At 48.9% G+C, this 15,218-nt stretch overlaps 1 protein-coding gene across 1 annotated transcript in view; it reads right to left on the bottom strand.

Moving 5' to 3' along the window:
* LOC134563476 (inactive tyrosine-protein kinase PRAG1-like) overlaps nt 1–14,870 on the bottom strand; it is a 44,575-nt gene extending 29,705 nt beyond the window's left edge. Inside the window, 4 exon segments of the mRNA XM_063421396.1 lie at nt 8,621–10,443; nt 11,580–11,790; nt 11,792–11,967; nt 14,445–14,870. Coding sequence (XP_063277466.1) covers nt 8,621–10,443; nt 11,580–11,790; nt 11,792–11,931 — 2,174 coding nt within the window. The 5' untranslated portion in view covers nt 11,932–11,967; nt 14,445–14,870.
* Nucleotides 14,871–15,218: the final 348 nt, after the last annotated feature.

Raw genomic sequence — 15,218 nt, 5'->3', positions numbered from 1 at the left:
CGGGCTACCTTTCTTTGCTCTTATTGCCTCATTATTTGTCCTGTCTCTGAAAACTTTTTAAACTTTTATTATTGTATTAATTTTTTTGTAACCAATTTTTATTCTTTATTAAATTTTCATAAATTTCAAAAAGCGAGTTATTGGCATATATCACACAGGTATAAGATACAGTTAACTTATAAGCAAGGGTTTTGCCCTGAAACGGGCAAGCCCAGGCTTGTAAAGTTACTTTTCAGAAAGGACAAAGGTGTAGCTAGGTGGAGAGATGACACTAATCACCACCATTAAGGAAGGAGCCTTATCGAAGGAATATATAGGGGGACTTGAAGCAGGCGGGATTTTGTGAACAGAGGGGGGGGTCACACTGAGACTGTGATAGGTGTTCACCCAATGCTGATCCCGGGTCTATCAGCATTGTCCTTTTCATTGCTGGTATGTTTAAAATTTTATTCTATATTTTCTTAAATTAATAAAAATTATTTTAATAATTTGAAAATTGGCTGGCATTTATAACAAAAGCCATGCACAACCGTTTTCTTGTAGCACCCTGGTCACATGCACAGGATCTCTCCTCATCCAAAACTCCCAAGTACAGCAGACACAGATTTTTATTTGAAGATTGAGAAATGTTTCATGCCCAATCCAGACAAAGCACTTACTCTTGTGTCCACACCACCACACGGAGAGCAGAGTGTATGAGAAGCCCAGAAGAAACTTCTGCCAGACTTCCTCATTTGCCTGAGCAGCCTTGGTCTAAAAATACTCAAGGGCTGATGAAAATAAGGCTATAAAAACCAGTTCAGGTATACTTCAGCAGAGACACTGGTCTTCCACCAGTGATGAATTTATCACAGCAAGCCTCTTGGGGACAATTTACAAAACTTCACAATGCACCACACAAGTCACAGTTTAAAAAATGAGGGGGAAAGAGAGAGAGAGAGACGCAGAGAGCTTGAGGGGTTTAGGTCTGTTATGACTAATGCTGTTAAAAGCAACCAACTGCACTTAAATTTTTTTTTCTTACTATAAAGATATAACTTTATCCTACTGTTATGAACGAATTCCTAGTGGGTATGAGGGCTCAAAAAAAGCTGCCCGTGTTTGCTGCTGTGACCCTGGGAGGGGGGCAGAGCTGTGTCTTTGGAGCACCAGCCGCCAGGCAGCCACGGCCACGCTGTGTGGCCCTGATGGGCGCAGCCACTGCTGGCAGGAGCCATGGCTGGGCTCTGGGCAGAGTGGATGGGGGGGGAGCACTAGAACCCCCAGCGTTTCCCGGTCGGGAGGGGTTGTGCCATCCCTGTCCTAGCCGCGTAGCCAGACAGCCAAGATAGCCGCACCATCCCCCCAGAGGAAAATTCGGAGCACCCATTAGCATATTAAAAGAGCTCTGAGCACTCAGAATGCAACCCCTCCTCCTCCCAATTTGTGCCTTCACCCTGCCTTTTAGAAAAATGGGGTTTTTTTCTCTTTTGCAGAGAAACCCCATAGCTGGGGTGATGCTGCTGTCCCTCGAAAACCGCTGACCCCCTCCCAGGCTAGGCTAGAGGTACCCCCCCGCACCCCAGCAAGTTTGAGGACTAAGGGAAGCTGCCCTGTGACATTCTCCTACCTCATTAAAATGTGAAAAGGAGCGGCTCCTGTCTAAATGGCCCTGTCATTGTTCTCTGTAACTACCTTTCTCAGCAGGGATATAGTATGCTGCGACCCCGGGACAAATGCATATGCATTTGTATATGCAAATAAAACTGACCCAGTGAATCCTGGGGGAGTTTTTTAGAGGAACTGCACCCCAAGATGAGAAGCTAGATGCAAAAGAGGAGAATTAGAGGGTGCCCTGGCCAAGGAAGGAGTGGACGCACCCCCTGGCCTGGTTTGAAGATTCACCATGACCTATGAGGAGTCTGAATGGAATGGGAACCGGCCAGCTGAAGTGACTGAGACAGACAACGGGAAACTCTCGAGGTTTTTCCCTGAGGGTAAAGAGCTGACTGTACTCCAGTGACAGACTCCTCACTGCTCTGCCTTCTGATGGTTGACCCGAGAGAGCTTCTAGCTGTTCCCGGGGAGACAAGGACTCGCTACCTACTGGGGGCAGCTGAGTGAAGATCCGCAACAGTACCTGCTCCGTCGGATCACCACAGCAGCGTGAAGAATTCCGGTCGGGCTCTGCAATCCTGCTGATGATTTAATAAAGAGTTGATCACTTTAATAAAGAGCTGAATATTAATAAAGGCATATGCCCTTGTCTTTTCACTACAACTTATCTCAGATGTTTAACACTTAGTAATTTGGGTGGAAAAAACACAAGGGTGCACACCCACGCTGGTACACTGCCTGACCAGGAAAGAATCAAAACCACATTTGAATCCATCAGAAAAGAAGATTTAGCTAGATATCCGGTCTTGATTCACACAGATGAGATGTTTTCTAACACATTCTTTCCCCCAGCCCCCCAAAAACGTGGTGCATTTTTGTTCCTTTCCCATCACTTAAACACAAACTCATGGAGCTGCCTCACCATTCCTGCACTCAGAGAGAGATGAGACTTTGCTCGGCGTGGTCCAAGGTCCGCAGCCACACCTATCCCTCCAAGCAACCTGGGCGCAGCACGGCACCAGCCAGAGCCGTTCTGGCTGCTGCCCTTGCTGCACTCAGCGTTGGTGAAGTCAGATGCAGGGAGAGCCCCGTTTCCTCCCCGCACTGCTGCGACTGATGTAAAGCACAGTTCCTGAATAGGCGCACCAAAATAGAAATTGTTTGCCGCCTAAACGACATCCTGCTCTTGTTTCAGATGTTAGTCAGGCCAGCTAATCCCTCCTGGAAATACCTCTGCCTCACATCTCCCTCTTTTCCTATGAGCTGCTTGAAGCCCAGGGTGCAGCCTGCACAGATCAAAATACTGCCCATTCTACCAAAGAATTACTACCGAAAACTTGCTAGGGCCAAACTCTCCCATTTCAGTAAAATTCCACCCCAAGAGCTGAACAGCTCATTGCTGCAACAGCCATGAGACCCTGATTTACAGCTAACCCAAACATCTCCTGCTTTGCTAGTGTTCCTTCCACCTCACCTGAGTGCAAGGGCACAGGTAGCTATTTTGTCTTGCCCTTTACACCAAAGGATATTGGAAATCACCAAAGGGTGTTGGAAATAAAGAGCACAACCCATCTTAAACCCAAAGAACACACTGGGTTTGTGCCCTGCACCACTGACTTGTAAATATCTGTGGGCTACACTCCTCTTCAGAAATATGTAACAGTAGTTAATTAACATCAATTTAAAAATGCCTGCTCAGCATCTAAAACATAACCAGCAACTCCAAGAGCAGCACCAGAGCCTTCATCATGTGCCTGTGCATAAAGAGTAGGTCACTAGAGTCAGCTCTCCCAATCTAATAACCTAAACCCACAAGATTTTACAGATTTTCAGCTCTCGAACTATTCTGGTAGCTTTAAATACACTTCAATTACTCAACATCCTCCATGCAACAGACTGGCATCTTCAGGCAACCCTTCCAGTTCCCTATTTCTAAGTTTTCCCATCATAAACAATTTCCTCCAGTTGACTTTCCACATGATTCTCACAGTCCTGCCTAAAACAAGTCAGGATGGGAAAGAGTGGTTTTGTAAAAAAACCACAACAAAACAAAACAACCCCCCCCTAAACCCAGAGTTTGGAGTTCTCTTAATATTGAAAAGGGACCCGGCTCATTCCCCTTGTTTCAGGTTGCACCTCTGGCCAGGGCCTATTTCATCTTTCCTGTGTCTCAGTTTGACCACTAGCCATGTGTTAGCCAATAATTTCACATTTCTTCACAGATCAGGGTCCCACCTAATGCTGCTGTGGGACTCCAGTATCACCAACTGCATGCTTTGCACTTCTTAGAGAGACACTGGAGATGGGCACCAAAGCTTGGCTCCCCTAACTGCAGAAGACACACATGCCTTGGGATATTGCCCCAGGAATCCCTGTACTTTGGACATACCTTCAGCTTGAATTTCCTGTCTGAGATTTGACACAGACATCTGGTTACTTTCCACAAGTGTAAGGGGCAAGTTTGGAGAGCAGGAGGCCCCTCAAACAAAAAAGCTGTCAGGCTCCCACTCGCTCCTTTCCCACAGCCATCCCGTGGACAGAATGTTGGCAGCATTGGAGGATGTGCAACGCACCCCGCACAGAGCCCTGGTCACTCTGCAGTGCCATCACAGGGGTCTCCCAGCCTTGCTGTGCCAGCAGGAGGAGGACACTCCTTCTCAGCACAGTAGACAGGACTGAACAGATAACAGAGATGCTGAGCTTTATAAATCAGAGGAACAGCGAGAGGAGAACAGAGAACACACATAAATCACAACACAGCAAACTGCACTCCAGGAGGTGTTTGGTGATAATGTCAACAAGACACCTCCTCCCAGTATAAAATAATGGAATTAATGCACAGAAGAGAGAAAAGCCAGACTGCATTACAGCATCAAACATAACATATGGCTAGGCATAATTATTACACAAGAGGAAGCACCACTGTACCGTATGCTTGTCTATCATGAAACGTGAATAATTATATCTTCCTCCTCTTGCCGCTTGCTGTTCCTTCCAGCATCTTCCCCTGTTTGCAGAGGGAAATTAAAACCCAGCATACAGGAGCTTACAACATTTGAACCTTAGATTTGTACTTATCCTTCTGCTATCAGCTGGCAAATGTGGAGAAACCAAAACTGAGGTAAGGGAAAGAAAGGATTTTGAAGAACCCCTAGCTCTGTTCAGAGGGATAGACTGCTCCTCCCTGTACTAGAGGGGTTTTATGTAGCACCAGTTAAGTTGAAACAAGGGTTTGGAGTCTGGAGATGCACTGGAAAATTCAGATAGGGTACAGAATTAAGATGGTAGGTGGGTCAAAAATTAAATCACTGCATACTCTAATGTAGTGAAAAGGTAAAGAATCTCATTACAATTTCCAACTCTGTGCCTTTTCAAGTAGTAAGACAGGAAACATACAGAAGAGTGAATGACTTTAATTTTAAAAGAAACAAACTCTCCTAAAAAATAAGCAGATAGATCACAACCTTTTAAGCCAGTGTGTTTTGTCACTGGGGTACACTGTGACACTGAGCTCCAAGGAGAAATGGGTGCCTCAGGAATGGTAAGAAAAGATGAATATTCCACCTCAGGTACAGTTGCTACTCCATCACAGACTGATTCCTGGCAAGGAACACACAACACAGCCCCAACAGCCAGCACCACCCCCCTAATGAGGAACAAACCTGGCTCTTTTCCTGGTGATCCAATTCCCAGCATTGCAGTTTTTCTGTAACACTCTTGTGCTCTGTGTCCTCTGGCAGCAAGCGGTGGCAGCAGCACCGGAACAGGCAATCTTGGCACCCCTCAGGCTCTTTCTCCCTGGCTACGTTCAGCAATGACAGGTGTGGGGAAGTGCTGTGCTGCACCTTTGCTACCCCACACCAGTGCATTCAGCAAATTTCAGAAGCTTTTTTCAGCACTGCCTTTTAAAGTTTGCACTAATTGTGATGAAAACAGCATCACTCCTTTCTTAAAGAGGCACATGAAATAAATTAGCCATCAAGGTTTTGGAGGCTAGAAGAAACCATGAGGATCATTTATGCTTGATCCTCTGCATAAGAGAGACAAATTTCAGCAAAGATTCATTCCTCGTGCCAAGAAACTGAAGGCCATACTAGAGCATTTTACACCAAAGAGCCTTTAAATCATCATTGCACATACATGTCCTGGGGATCCTAGTTTCCCTGGTGAGCTCCTTCCCTAGCCAACTACCTTCTCAGCTTTTGGAAGAAGACTAGCCCCCATCTTCCCTTTCCTGCCTTTTCCCCCTTGCAATTATACTTATTTGTCATTCTGTTTCAGACCAAGCAAACATCAAATATCTGTAATCTTTCAAACAAGCAGAAAAAGAGGATTGTATGAAGAAACAGTTGCAAGAGATCCAGAGTAGCTTTATATAAGACAAAACAGGCACAAATTCATTATTTTCCCTTTTTTGTGACAACTTTTAAACCCCCTGAAATCGCTTCTTCTGCCACCCTAAGAGACAGCTTACTTCCAAACCAAAGTTTCCTCAATCTCTGGAAGGAACTTACCCTGTAAAAATTTTTTCCCTTTTAATTGTTAAAGCCAAGATGAACAAAATCTACAGATTCACTTTTTCTTTCTCTGCTTCATAACTATTCAAACACACGTGCAAGTTTTCCTTAAAATAAGCAATTAAATTTCATTAGGAAATTCAAACAGGCAAACTTAATTTTCCAGCATGAAATCAAATGCCTGGCTGCAGCTTGAGATCTAGAAGGAAAAGGGATGGTTACATACCTTTCCTGCAGCTGAGATGAACCCTGATCTGCTAAGCCCCCAGCCACAACCAGGTCTACACTAGCTTCACCTCCATCCACCAAAGGAGCCTTTGCAGCTGACCCGCCAGGGAACATCTTGGGCTGAGGTGCTCTGTCTGTGAGGAGTACATAAGCCTAGCAGAAGGATCAGTGGTTCTTCCATCAGGGACAAGCACATGTTCACAGGCTGCCCAACACCAGGAGAGTATGGATGTGCCTCAGTCATCTTTGTGATTCTGCTTCTTCAGGTATTTGGCTGCAGCTCAGGACGAACAGAGGGAATGTTCCTCCAGCACCAGGCCATGGCCTGAAGCTGCAACAGCTGCCCAGGATGACACAATGCAACTATGGTGATTTTACCAGCTGTGCATGCAGCCATCCCTCCCACTGCCCTGGTTCCTGTGTTGGCACACTCAGAGCAGCCACAGCTTTGCTTGAGACAAAACCAAAAGCACACTCAAAGCAAAGAAACAAAGCAGGGCTTGCAAAACCTGACTCTGATCAGATCACTCCTTACTGCTCCTTGGCTTCGGCTTCGGTAGCTGGAGGCAGGACTAAGCTCGTTGAGTAATGTGCCCCACGGCTCAGCTGCAGGTGTCAAGGCCCTTGGGAGACAAATACCTGTAGCACAACCTGCCCTGCAGCCACAGGGGGTAACCTACCTCAGCCACCTGCAGGGTTTACAGCTCTGCCAGAGATCCCAGTCATGGGTGCCACATGTTCCCTGATCTGTTTCCCTGCCTGCTTTCATATAGACTTTCTAACACACAGATGCTTTCATCAGAATGACTCAAAAGCAACTGTTAGAACTGGCACAGCCCAATGCCACCAGGAGCATGAAATAGCCCCTCAAAGGGGCAGAAAATGCTCCACACTCCTCTGCTGTCATAACACCACACGGAGGACAAGAGCAAATACACCTGTGTGCTCATTTGCTTCTGGACCTTTTGTTTCCTCTGACTGCAGCAGGCATGTGGCATCACAGCAGGAAGCCCAGCATTAGGGAGAACTAAAGCTACTTGTTCATCTCTTCCCTTCCCTTGAGAAACCTCATTTGTTCACCTCTTGGCCAATTAAAAACACTAATTCCCTGGGCTAGCCAATCCCGAAACACACTGAAAATTCACAGTCTCAACCTGGAGGTCAGTGATGCCTACACATAAGCTTGACCACGGACCCCAAGGCCAAGTTCTCCTCCAAACACCTATCCCTTCTCCTTCTCTTGACTTTTAAATCAAGGAGCTGGAGTCAAATCTGTTGTGTTGCAATGCACAGTTTCAGGCAGCAAAACTGCCACACACAATAAAGCAAATACGGGACACCAGCAAAAGGTGAAAGTATCCTTCCCCAGTATGTTCAGACAACATAATTAATGGAGAGAAAAACAAATTTTCTTCCCCCATTTGACCTTCATTTTATTATTTTATTTCTTTTTTTCTTTTTTTTTTTGGTGATGCACACAGCTGCAGATACTAAATGCACATGAAGTATTGTAAGCCTAAGAGGTTTTTTTGTTTTTAATTGCTTAGCAGAGCTATTTCCTTCCCAGATGGACCCTTCCCAGACAGACAGCACTTCCTCCCTCACTTTTGTTTTCTGGGGCCTGCAGTTGCCCTGCCTGCAAACCTGACTTCCAGGAAAGTGGAGAGCAGAAGGTTGCCTGAAGCCAGGTGGCTCCCACACATAACAAGCACACGTCAGGCAAACTCCAATTACCTGCTTGCAGGCAAGGAGCCCTCCCTGGGAAATTGCAGCTTTGAGAGTTTATCTTGAAAGCAGAAAGTCATTAGAGCCAAACTGAATATGCTGATTTTGGAGGCCCTTGTTATCAGCATCAAGAAAAGTTGCCCAGTCCCATCCAAAAAGAGAAGATTGCAACCCCAGGTTTTCTATGCTATTCAACATCAAGGAACTGCCAAGACAGAATAAAGCTGACCTGGGAAACACCAACCATCCTGGGCATGGACCTTTTTCTCACCTGAATACTGGGACTTAAGGCCATATCTAGCAGCCCTGAAGGGCCTTTACAAGTGCACATGACATTCAAACCAAGACTTACAAAGATCAGACAGCTTTTCAGAGTAAAAATACAAATAGCTTTTCAGCTGTGCAGTTACCTCCCATGCTCCTGAAAGCCCACCTTTGGACAGAAAAGAATGAAAAAAGAATGGGAAGCGCCTCCTAGTCAATGAACTCTTGCAGCAACCATCCCAATTGCAAAGGGTTAATAGACCACCATGCACACACTCACAGGGCTGTACCTAGACTGCTTTTTCGGCGGTGGCGGTGGTGGTGCAAACTCCACACCATTGTTCTTGTCTTTAGGGAAATGAAAGGAGAAAGAAGAAGATTTGGTCATTTCAGTCTGGCTGTCCAGTATCGGGCCATCATCCACAAAGTTGGCACCAGCTCGTCCCCTCTCAGCTCCTACTGTCCATGGGTGGTTTAAGTCCTCCTGCTCCTCCTCCTGCTCTATTCGGCACTGCTTGGTCCACGTTGGGTTATAGTATTTCTGTCTCCTGTCATAGGACGAGCCTGCCAGGCCTCTACTGGACTCCTCCACAGAGACTCCATTCACATGAGTGCAGGGAAAAGGGGTCACCCCAAAGGCAACTGTATCAGTACAGCTCCTCAGCTGCAGCTGAGCACCAGCTCCATCATGGCTGTTGTCATCGCCAAACCTTCCCACATGGGAGCTGACTGGGGGCACACGGCTCCCCTCACTGCCTGGCTGGCTGTTTTTAGACATCTTTGGGGGGATGGCTGGACTCTCAGTATGTGAAGTCTTGACAGAAGCTGCCAGATGAAATCTTGTGTTACTTTCACATCCAGATGCTTGAAAAATCTGTCCAGACTCAATAGCAGGTGATGAAGCCCCAAAATCAGGGTGGGAAGTGGGGCTGATACATGGGCACTGAACTCCTACCGCTGAGTCAGGGCTGCTGAGGAATATTGTCTTGTGATCATCCTCAGTGTGTGCTGTCATTATAGTTATCTTTGCTGCCACCTGGCCAGTGGCGTCCTGGTGTTCCTTCTCACCTCCCAAAGCCCAGCCACTATCCCTCCACAACCCATCAGTTTTCTCCTTGGCAGTGCCGTGGGCCAGATTCTCCCCTTTTGCCTGGCTGCCAACAGCCTTCAGCTGTGCCTTCCTCCTCTTGGTGCTCTCGGCATAAATGGGATCACCGTGAGCTGGTGAGGTGAGGTGAGGGCGCTGTGGCTCCACCAGAGCCTGCTGAGGGGTGCTTGAACCCTCAGTGCAGAGGCCCCCAGTGACAGAGGGCTCCTCAGGGAGAGGTAATTCCTCATCCTCCTGGGACAAAGCAAGGGTAGCCGCCTTGCAGCTCCCTGTGCTCTCAGGGAGAGTGGCAGGCTCAGTGTGGAGAGCCAGGTTTTTCCTGTCTGAACACAGGGTATAGGGAAGAGGATCACTCTGGTCTTTTGTGATGCAGAAGGCCATATTCACAGCTCTGCGTTCCTCTTCACTGAACTTGACTGCCCGGCCACTTGGCCTTGGAATCTCGGGAGCATCCCGCTGCCTCCATCCGCTGGGAGTGTGACTTTCCTTCTCACACTGTGCAGCCTTTTCCTCTGTGCAACACAGCTCCCACGGGACGGGGTGCTCTTTGTGGCAGTTGGTGATTGAACAGTACTCATCCCCTTCGCTTTCCAAGATGGAGGAGATGTGACCACAGTCATCCCCTGAAGGGAGGGCTGCTCCTTTGCTGGCTTGGGAAGAAGTGTTTCTGCTGGAGTTAGTGGTGCTTCTGTCCCCCAAGGCAGACGGATTAGGGCAGGGGACCTGATGAGGCAGGGCAAACTTGTCTTTAACTCTGTCCTCCTGCTTGCCCATCTCACCCACAAGTACCAGGCTGTGGATAGAGATATTTCTCTCCACTCGACTCTCCAGGCCACACAGACCCACCATGGAGTTGCTGGGAGGACAGCAAGACAAGCAGTCGCTGGGCTGGCTGTGAAGGTAAGGCTTTCTCACACCACCATTGCCAAAATTGTCAAGGCAGATGCGCTGTGCATCTCCAGATTTCAGGAGGAGTTGCTTGCTAGAGATCACGCCCCAACTGACCTGCATGGGTCAAAGAGACAAATGCCCTGTCAGAACATGCATATGCAAAATGAAAGACAAATAAAATTTAAACAAACCCACAAACTGCAAAAACAAAAGCCCAGCTCTGCAGAACAGTACTCCGGAATTCACCATCTATTGTTGCTGTGCTCACCTCACCCCACCACAAACCTTTCCTGGTAAAACTACACTTGTCGTATTTCATGGACCATTTTCAGTCTTTGAATTACCAACAATGGCAATGCACTGGAATAAGACATTCTCCTTTCTCTTCCTATGGGTTTGCTGCCAGAAACATGTCCAACCTGTCATCCTGTCTGTGAATCACTGTGCAATTAAAGATTCAGAGAGCGAAGGAATATTTACACCTCTCTCTGCTTATTTTCAGTTCATTTCACACTGCTCCAGATTGTGTGACTCCAGAACAGACACAGACTATCACTGGTTATCCTGGGATAGCTTGGCCGTGCTCAGAAGTAGGGATTGAGAGCAGGCATGCCAAATCTGCACACACAGATCAAACACCACCAACAACGGCAGCTTGCACTCGCATGCCCTTCACCCCTTAGAAGAAAAGAAAGGGACAGCAGTGGGAGGGTAAGAGAGCTCATGAGCCCTGACTCTCCTCTGGGGCATGGGGAAATAGGAGCACACCTATGCCACAGGCAGTGGGGCAGCAGCCTGTGCGTCACTCTGCTGAGGCGCTGCTGGTATCAACTGGTCAGGGCGAGGAGCTACACACACAGGGCATTACTGCTCTGGCAAAGATTGGTAGGAAAGAGTAGGAAGGCAAGGCACTTTTCTTCCTCACCCACACAAAGACCATGGATCCAGTCAGCACTGACTGCAACTAGATATCTTTTCAATAAAACTTCCCAGGAAAATAACCCACATCCTCATTTAAAAACCAGAAGTTCCTAAACAGTGTATTTTTAAGCTCCTCTGCACATGGCTTGTGAGCAACAGCTCATTCAGCTTCACCTAAAGATACACTGAGAAACCAATGTATGGCTTAAAAACCTGAGTCAAGACCAGAAGAAAAAACAAAGGGAAGGAAACGTTTGAAACACATATTCTTAGCACTCCGAGGATAGGTAAGCAACGGGAAGCCATGCTTTGACTGGATTAATCATTACCTGTGACAGATCTGCATTCATATTCACATCCGCCCATGCGTCAGAAACATCCGAGTTTATCATTGTTGGCTTCACAGCAATTGTTGGCTTTGAGAAGGGAGAAGTATTTACACCGTCTTCCAACACTAGGCTCTCGGGCTTGGTCCTAGCTCCTTCCAGGAGCACACCACAAGCTCCCACGTCTGGGGTTGTTTGCAGCCAATGGGAACTCTGGGTTGAAGCAGTTTTTGCAGGAGCCAGGCTTCCAAATGTGTTCCACAAAGTCACTGCATGCAGACATCTTCAAGTCCTCGTGGGTCAGACTGAGAGCCCACTGCATCTTCTGCACTGCCCTGCACTGCTCATTTTGCATCTGCTCCCGAGCCACTCGAAAGGATCACCTAGTCATCTGGAAAAGCACAACACTGTCTGATTAGCTTGATTATGCCCCCAAATGGGAAGTTTTTTAATAGGACAGGTGATAATTACACTTACTCTGCCTTCATCACAAAGGCGTATTGTTTACAGGGCTTTTTTCACATCTTAGCTAAAGCCCACACAATCACTTGAAAAGCCTCAACTTCTAAGCATAGCTCTGTAATAGAGAAGACATCAAGTGAGCAGCATTCCTATGTGATTTAATTCCCTGCTTAATCGGCATGTATAACCAGCCTCATGCAAGGTTTAGATCAAGGGTAAAGAAAAGGGGTCTTGGAAATAGCTGTTCACAGCCCCATAAGCCAAGCCAGGCAGGAAAAATTTCTTCTCCAAAGTGGCATCCTCTCTCTGGAAAATAAAAAGGCCTGGAGACAAGGACCAGAATCAGAGACTGTGTAACCAAGGGGACCAGCAGCAACCTTCCTTCACCCAGAAGCAACACTGTGATTACTGCTGTGGCACACAAAGACTTCTCTCCCACCCAGTGAAAGGCAATCAGCAAGGCTGGGGCTGGCACTGATTTGAGCAAGTATCTGGCAGAATGCTCTTATCTGGTTTGCCAAGAGCCACAAATAACAGTGTCAGCTCGCTGAAACGATTCATTGTCTGCAAGGGGAGAAACGTTTTGCTCTTGGATTACTTACAGACAAGGATTCCTTCCCATTTTCTTTCCCCAGGAGGCAAATGCCCCAGGAACAAGACATTCCTGCATTCCTGTGTCCCGTCCCCACCACCCCCCTCCTGGCTAGGTCTGATTGCACTCTAGCCAGTAGCTAGATACCCGGAACTAACTTTGGAGATACCTCGGAGGAGGACTCCCACAAAGCTCAGTGGATTAGGAAAGAAGATCACACAGAGAATGCAGCCGGCTGCTATGGGTGTCAGGATGCACCATTCCCCCACGTGGCTCCACAGAGTCCTTCCTCATCTAACCAAGTTTAGGTCATTGTCCCCTGGCCGGCTGATCCCCAGGCAAACTGACGTCCCTTTCCTGAGGGTCTCCAAGTGAACAGGCACTTTTACACTCCAATCCTGGAGGCACACGAGCAAAATTTACCAGCCTGATCCTTAAGCACATCCTCCACTCAAGCATACTGAAACACCACCAGAGCTATGGTCACTTTTGCAATTGCATGCAACCCTAAAACAGCTTGCACTGCAGTAAAGATTCTTGCCTCTGGGCTCAGAGATGCCCTGGCCAGCCCCTCCAACAGCCACTCACACTGCATGGCACAAAGAAAGACAACTAATAAGAGCCTGGGTGGGACAAAGTGAAGGGGAAGAGAGCCACTGACCCACAAACATCACCGAATTCAAGTGCTACCTATGGGAAGGGTGTCTTTGATAGGCTAAACCATTAGCACCTGCAGACTCCTGTCTGGCAGGCTAATAAATTAAGATCTATTTCTTGAAAAAGTAGGAAAAATGGGGAATATGGTGGCATTCACCAATCAGATTGCCGTGTGTCTCTTTACTATTTTAGACAGGCTTTTTCATGGACTTCATAGTCTGAATTAACCAAAGGGCAGCATATTCCAACACCTTCAATGAGGTTAACAGTATTTGCAGAGAAAACAGCTTTAAAAATATTTCATCCTTTGTTTCCTTTTAGATCTAGCATGCAGTGTCCAGCATCACCCAAAGTTGAACAAGTGTCCTGATGTGAGAGCCAGCAAATTAAAAAGAAAAAACAAAGGGGGGGGGAAGCAGGCGCTGGAGCCAGAAAAAGCTCTTCACTTCTGGTTTAATATTCGGCGCCGCCAAACGCCTGTTAAAGACCAGGGCTTCCCTGTCGCCAGTCGTCATTTCTCGCTGTCCAGATCCCGGGGCGTGCCCGTGTCCGCACTCTGGCCGCACCGGGGACCCACCTGCACCAATCCACGCGGCGCCGCGCGGGGAAACAGGCCGGGATAAGCAGGGGATAAGGGACCGAAAGCCAGGACCTGAGTCTGTCCCCTGGCAGGCCGAAAGCCAGGACCTGGGTCTGAGGCATCCCCGGAGCCCCTGCGCGTCCCGGGACACCGGCGAGTACGCGATGTAACGGCTACCTGTTCCCTAGGACAGAGATTCCAGGCTGCGGCGCAAGGATGCTCCGGCGCAAAGAAAAGCCCCAAACCCCCAACTCAAGTAGCTCTGGCTGCCCGACGGTCCCTCCGGGGCGCCGAGCGCCCATCAAGACCGGGAAAAGTTAACCGGGCAGAGCCCGCCGGGAATCCCGGGACGGGCGGCGGTGCCGGTCGGGACCGGAGCGCGGCCTCAGCCGGCTACAGACCCCTGCCCCGGCCCTCCGCCCGCATGTTTGGTGGGCAGCGGCATAGCCCCACCGCCCCGGCCCCCGGGAAGCCCTGCCCGGGCCCCTATTTGGCGGCGCCGGGTTCCTCCCAGCCCGGCTTTGTCCCGGGAGGCGGAGGCCTCTGGTGCCCGCCCCGGCAGCAGCTCCCCGCTCACCAGGTTCCCGCGGCGGCGGCAGCGGGCTCCGCTCGGCTCCGCGCCGCGCCCGCCTCGGCCGCCGCCGCCGCCACCGGGCGAGTGGCGAGCGGGGCCCCGCGTGGGCCGGGGGGCAGCGGCCGCCCCGCCCCGGTCCCGCCCCGGTCCCGCCCCGGTCCCGCCCCTCGGGCACGGCGTGGGCACGGCCCGGGCGGGAGCGGCGTCCCCGCTCCGCACAAAGCGCTCTGCCCGCGCCCTGCGAGGCGTACGCGGCTCGCAGCCGCATGCATCCCTGCAACACCCCCGCCCCAGCAGCGCTCACGCAGACAGACTCTGTCTCAGGGACATCCCGGCGGGCATTAGCTCCTGGGGCAGGCAGACACTCACATACCCAGCAGCCCCGCACAGATCCCATAGGGTCCTACGCACGAACCCACCCCGCACCCCGACACCAGCCTTGAAGGCGCTAGTGATCCAGCTGGAAGGTACTGGGAACCAGATGGTTCAGAGTGTTATAAACGCCAGGACAAATTTATTGCTAAATTCAATAGTTTGGTTTATTAACATCTAAATCACAAAATTTAGAATCAAATTATAACAATTTCAAACAATAAAAACAAAACAATACGAACTCTACGAACAGCAAACTTACTTGACCGAAGTTCTCTCGGGAAAAGTAGAGCTAAGGGTGACTTTAGAGACACAGGACCTGGCAGCTTTGTCTCTAGCTGGGTTCACAAATTTGCTTACTTAAAGGCCCAACTTAAATACTCTTAACTTTCTTTTCGGCAATCT

Source organism: Prinia subflava, chromosome W, assembly GCF_021018805.1.
Source record: "Prinia subflava isolate CZ2003 ecotype Zambia chromosome W, Cam_Psub_1.2, whole genome shotgun sequence".
Lineage (NCBI taxonomy): Eukaryota > Metazoa > Chordata > Aves > Passeriformes > Cisticolidae > Prinia > Prinia subflava.
Note: the sequence above shows the minus strand (reverse complement) of the source record. Positions and strands in the feature narration are given on the sequence as shown.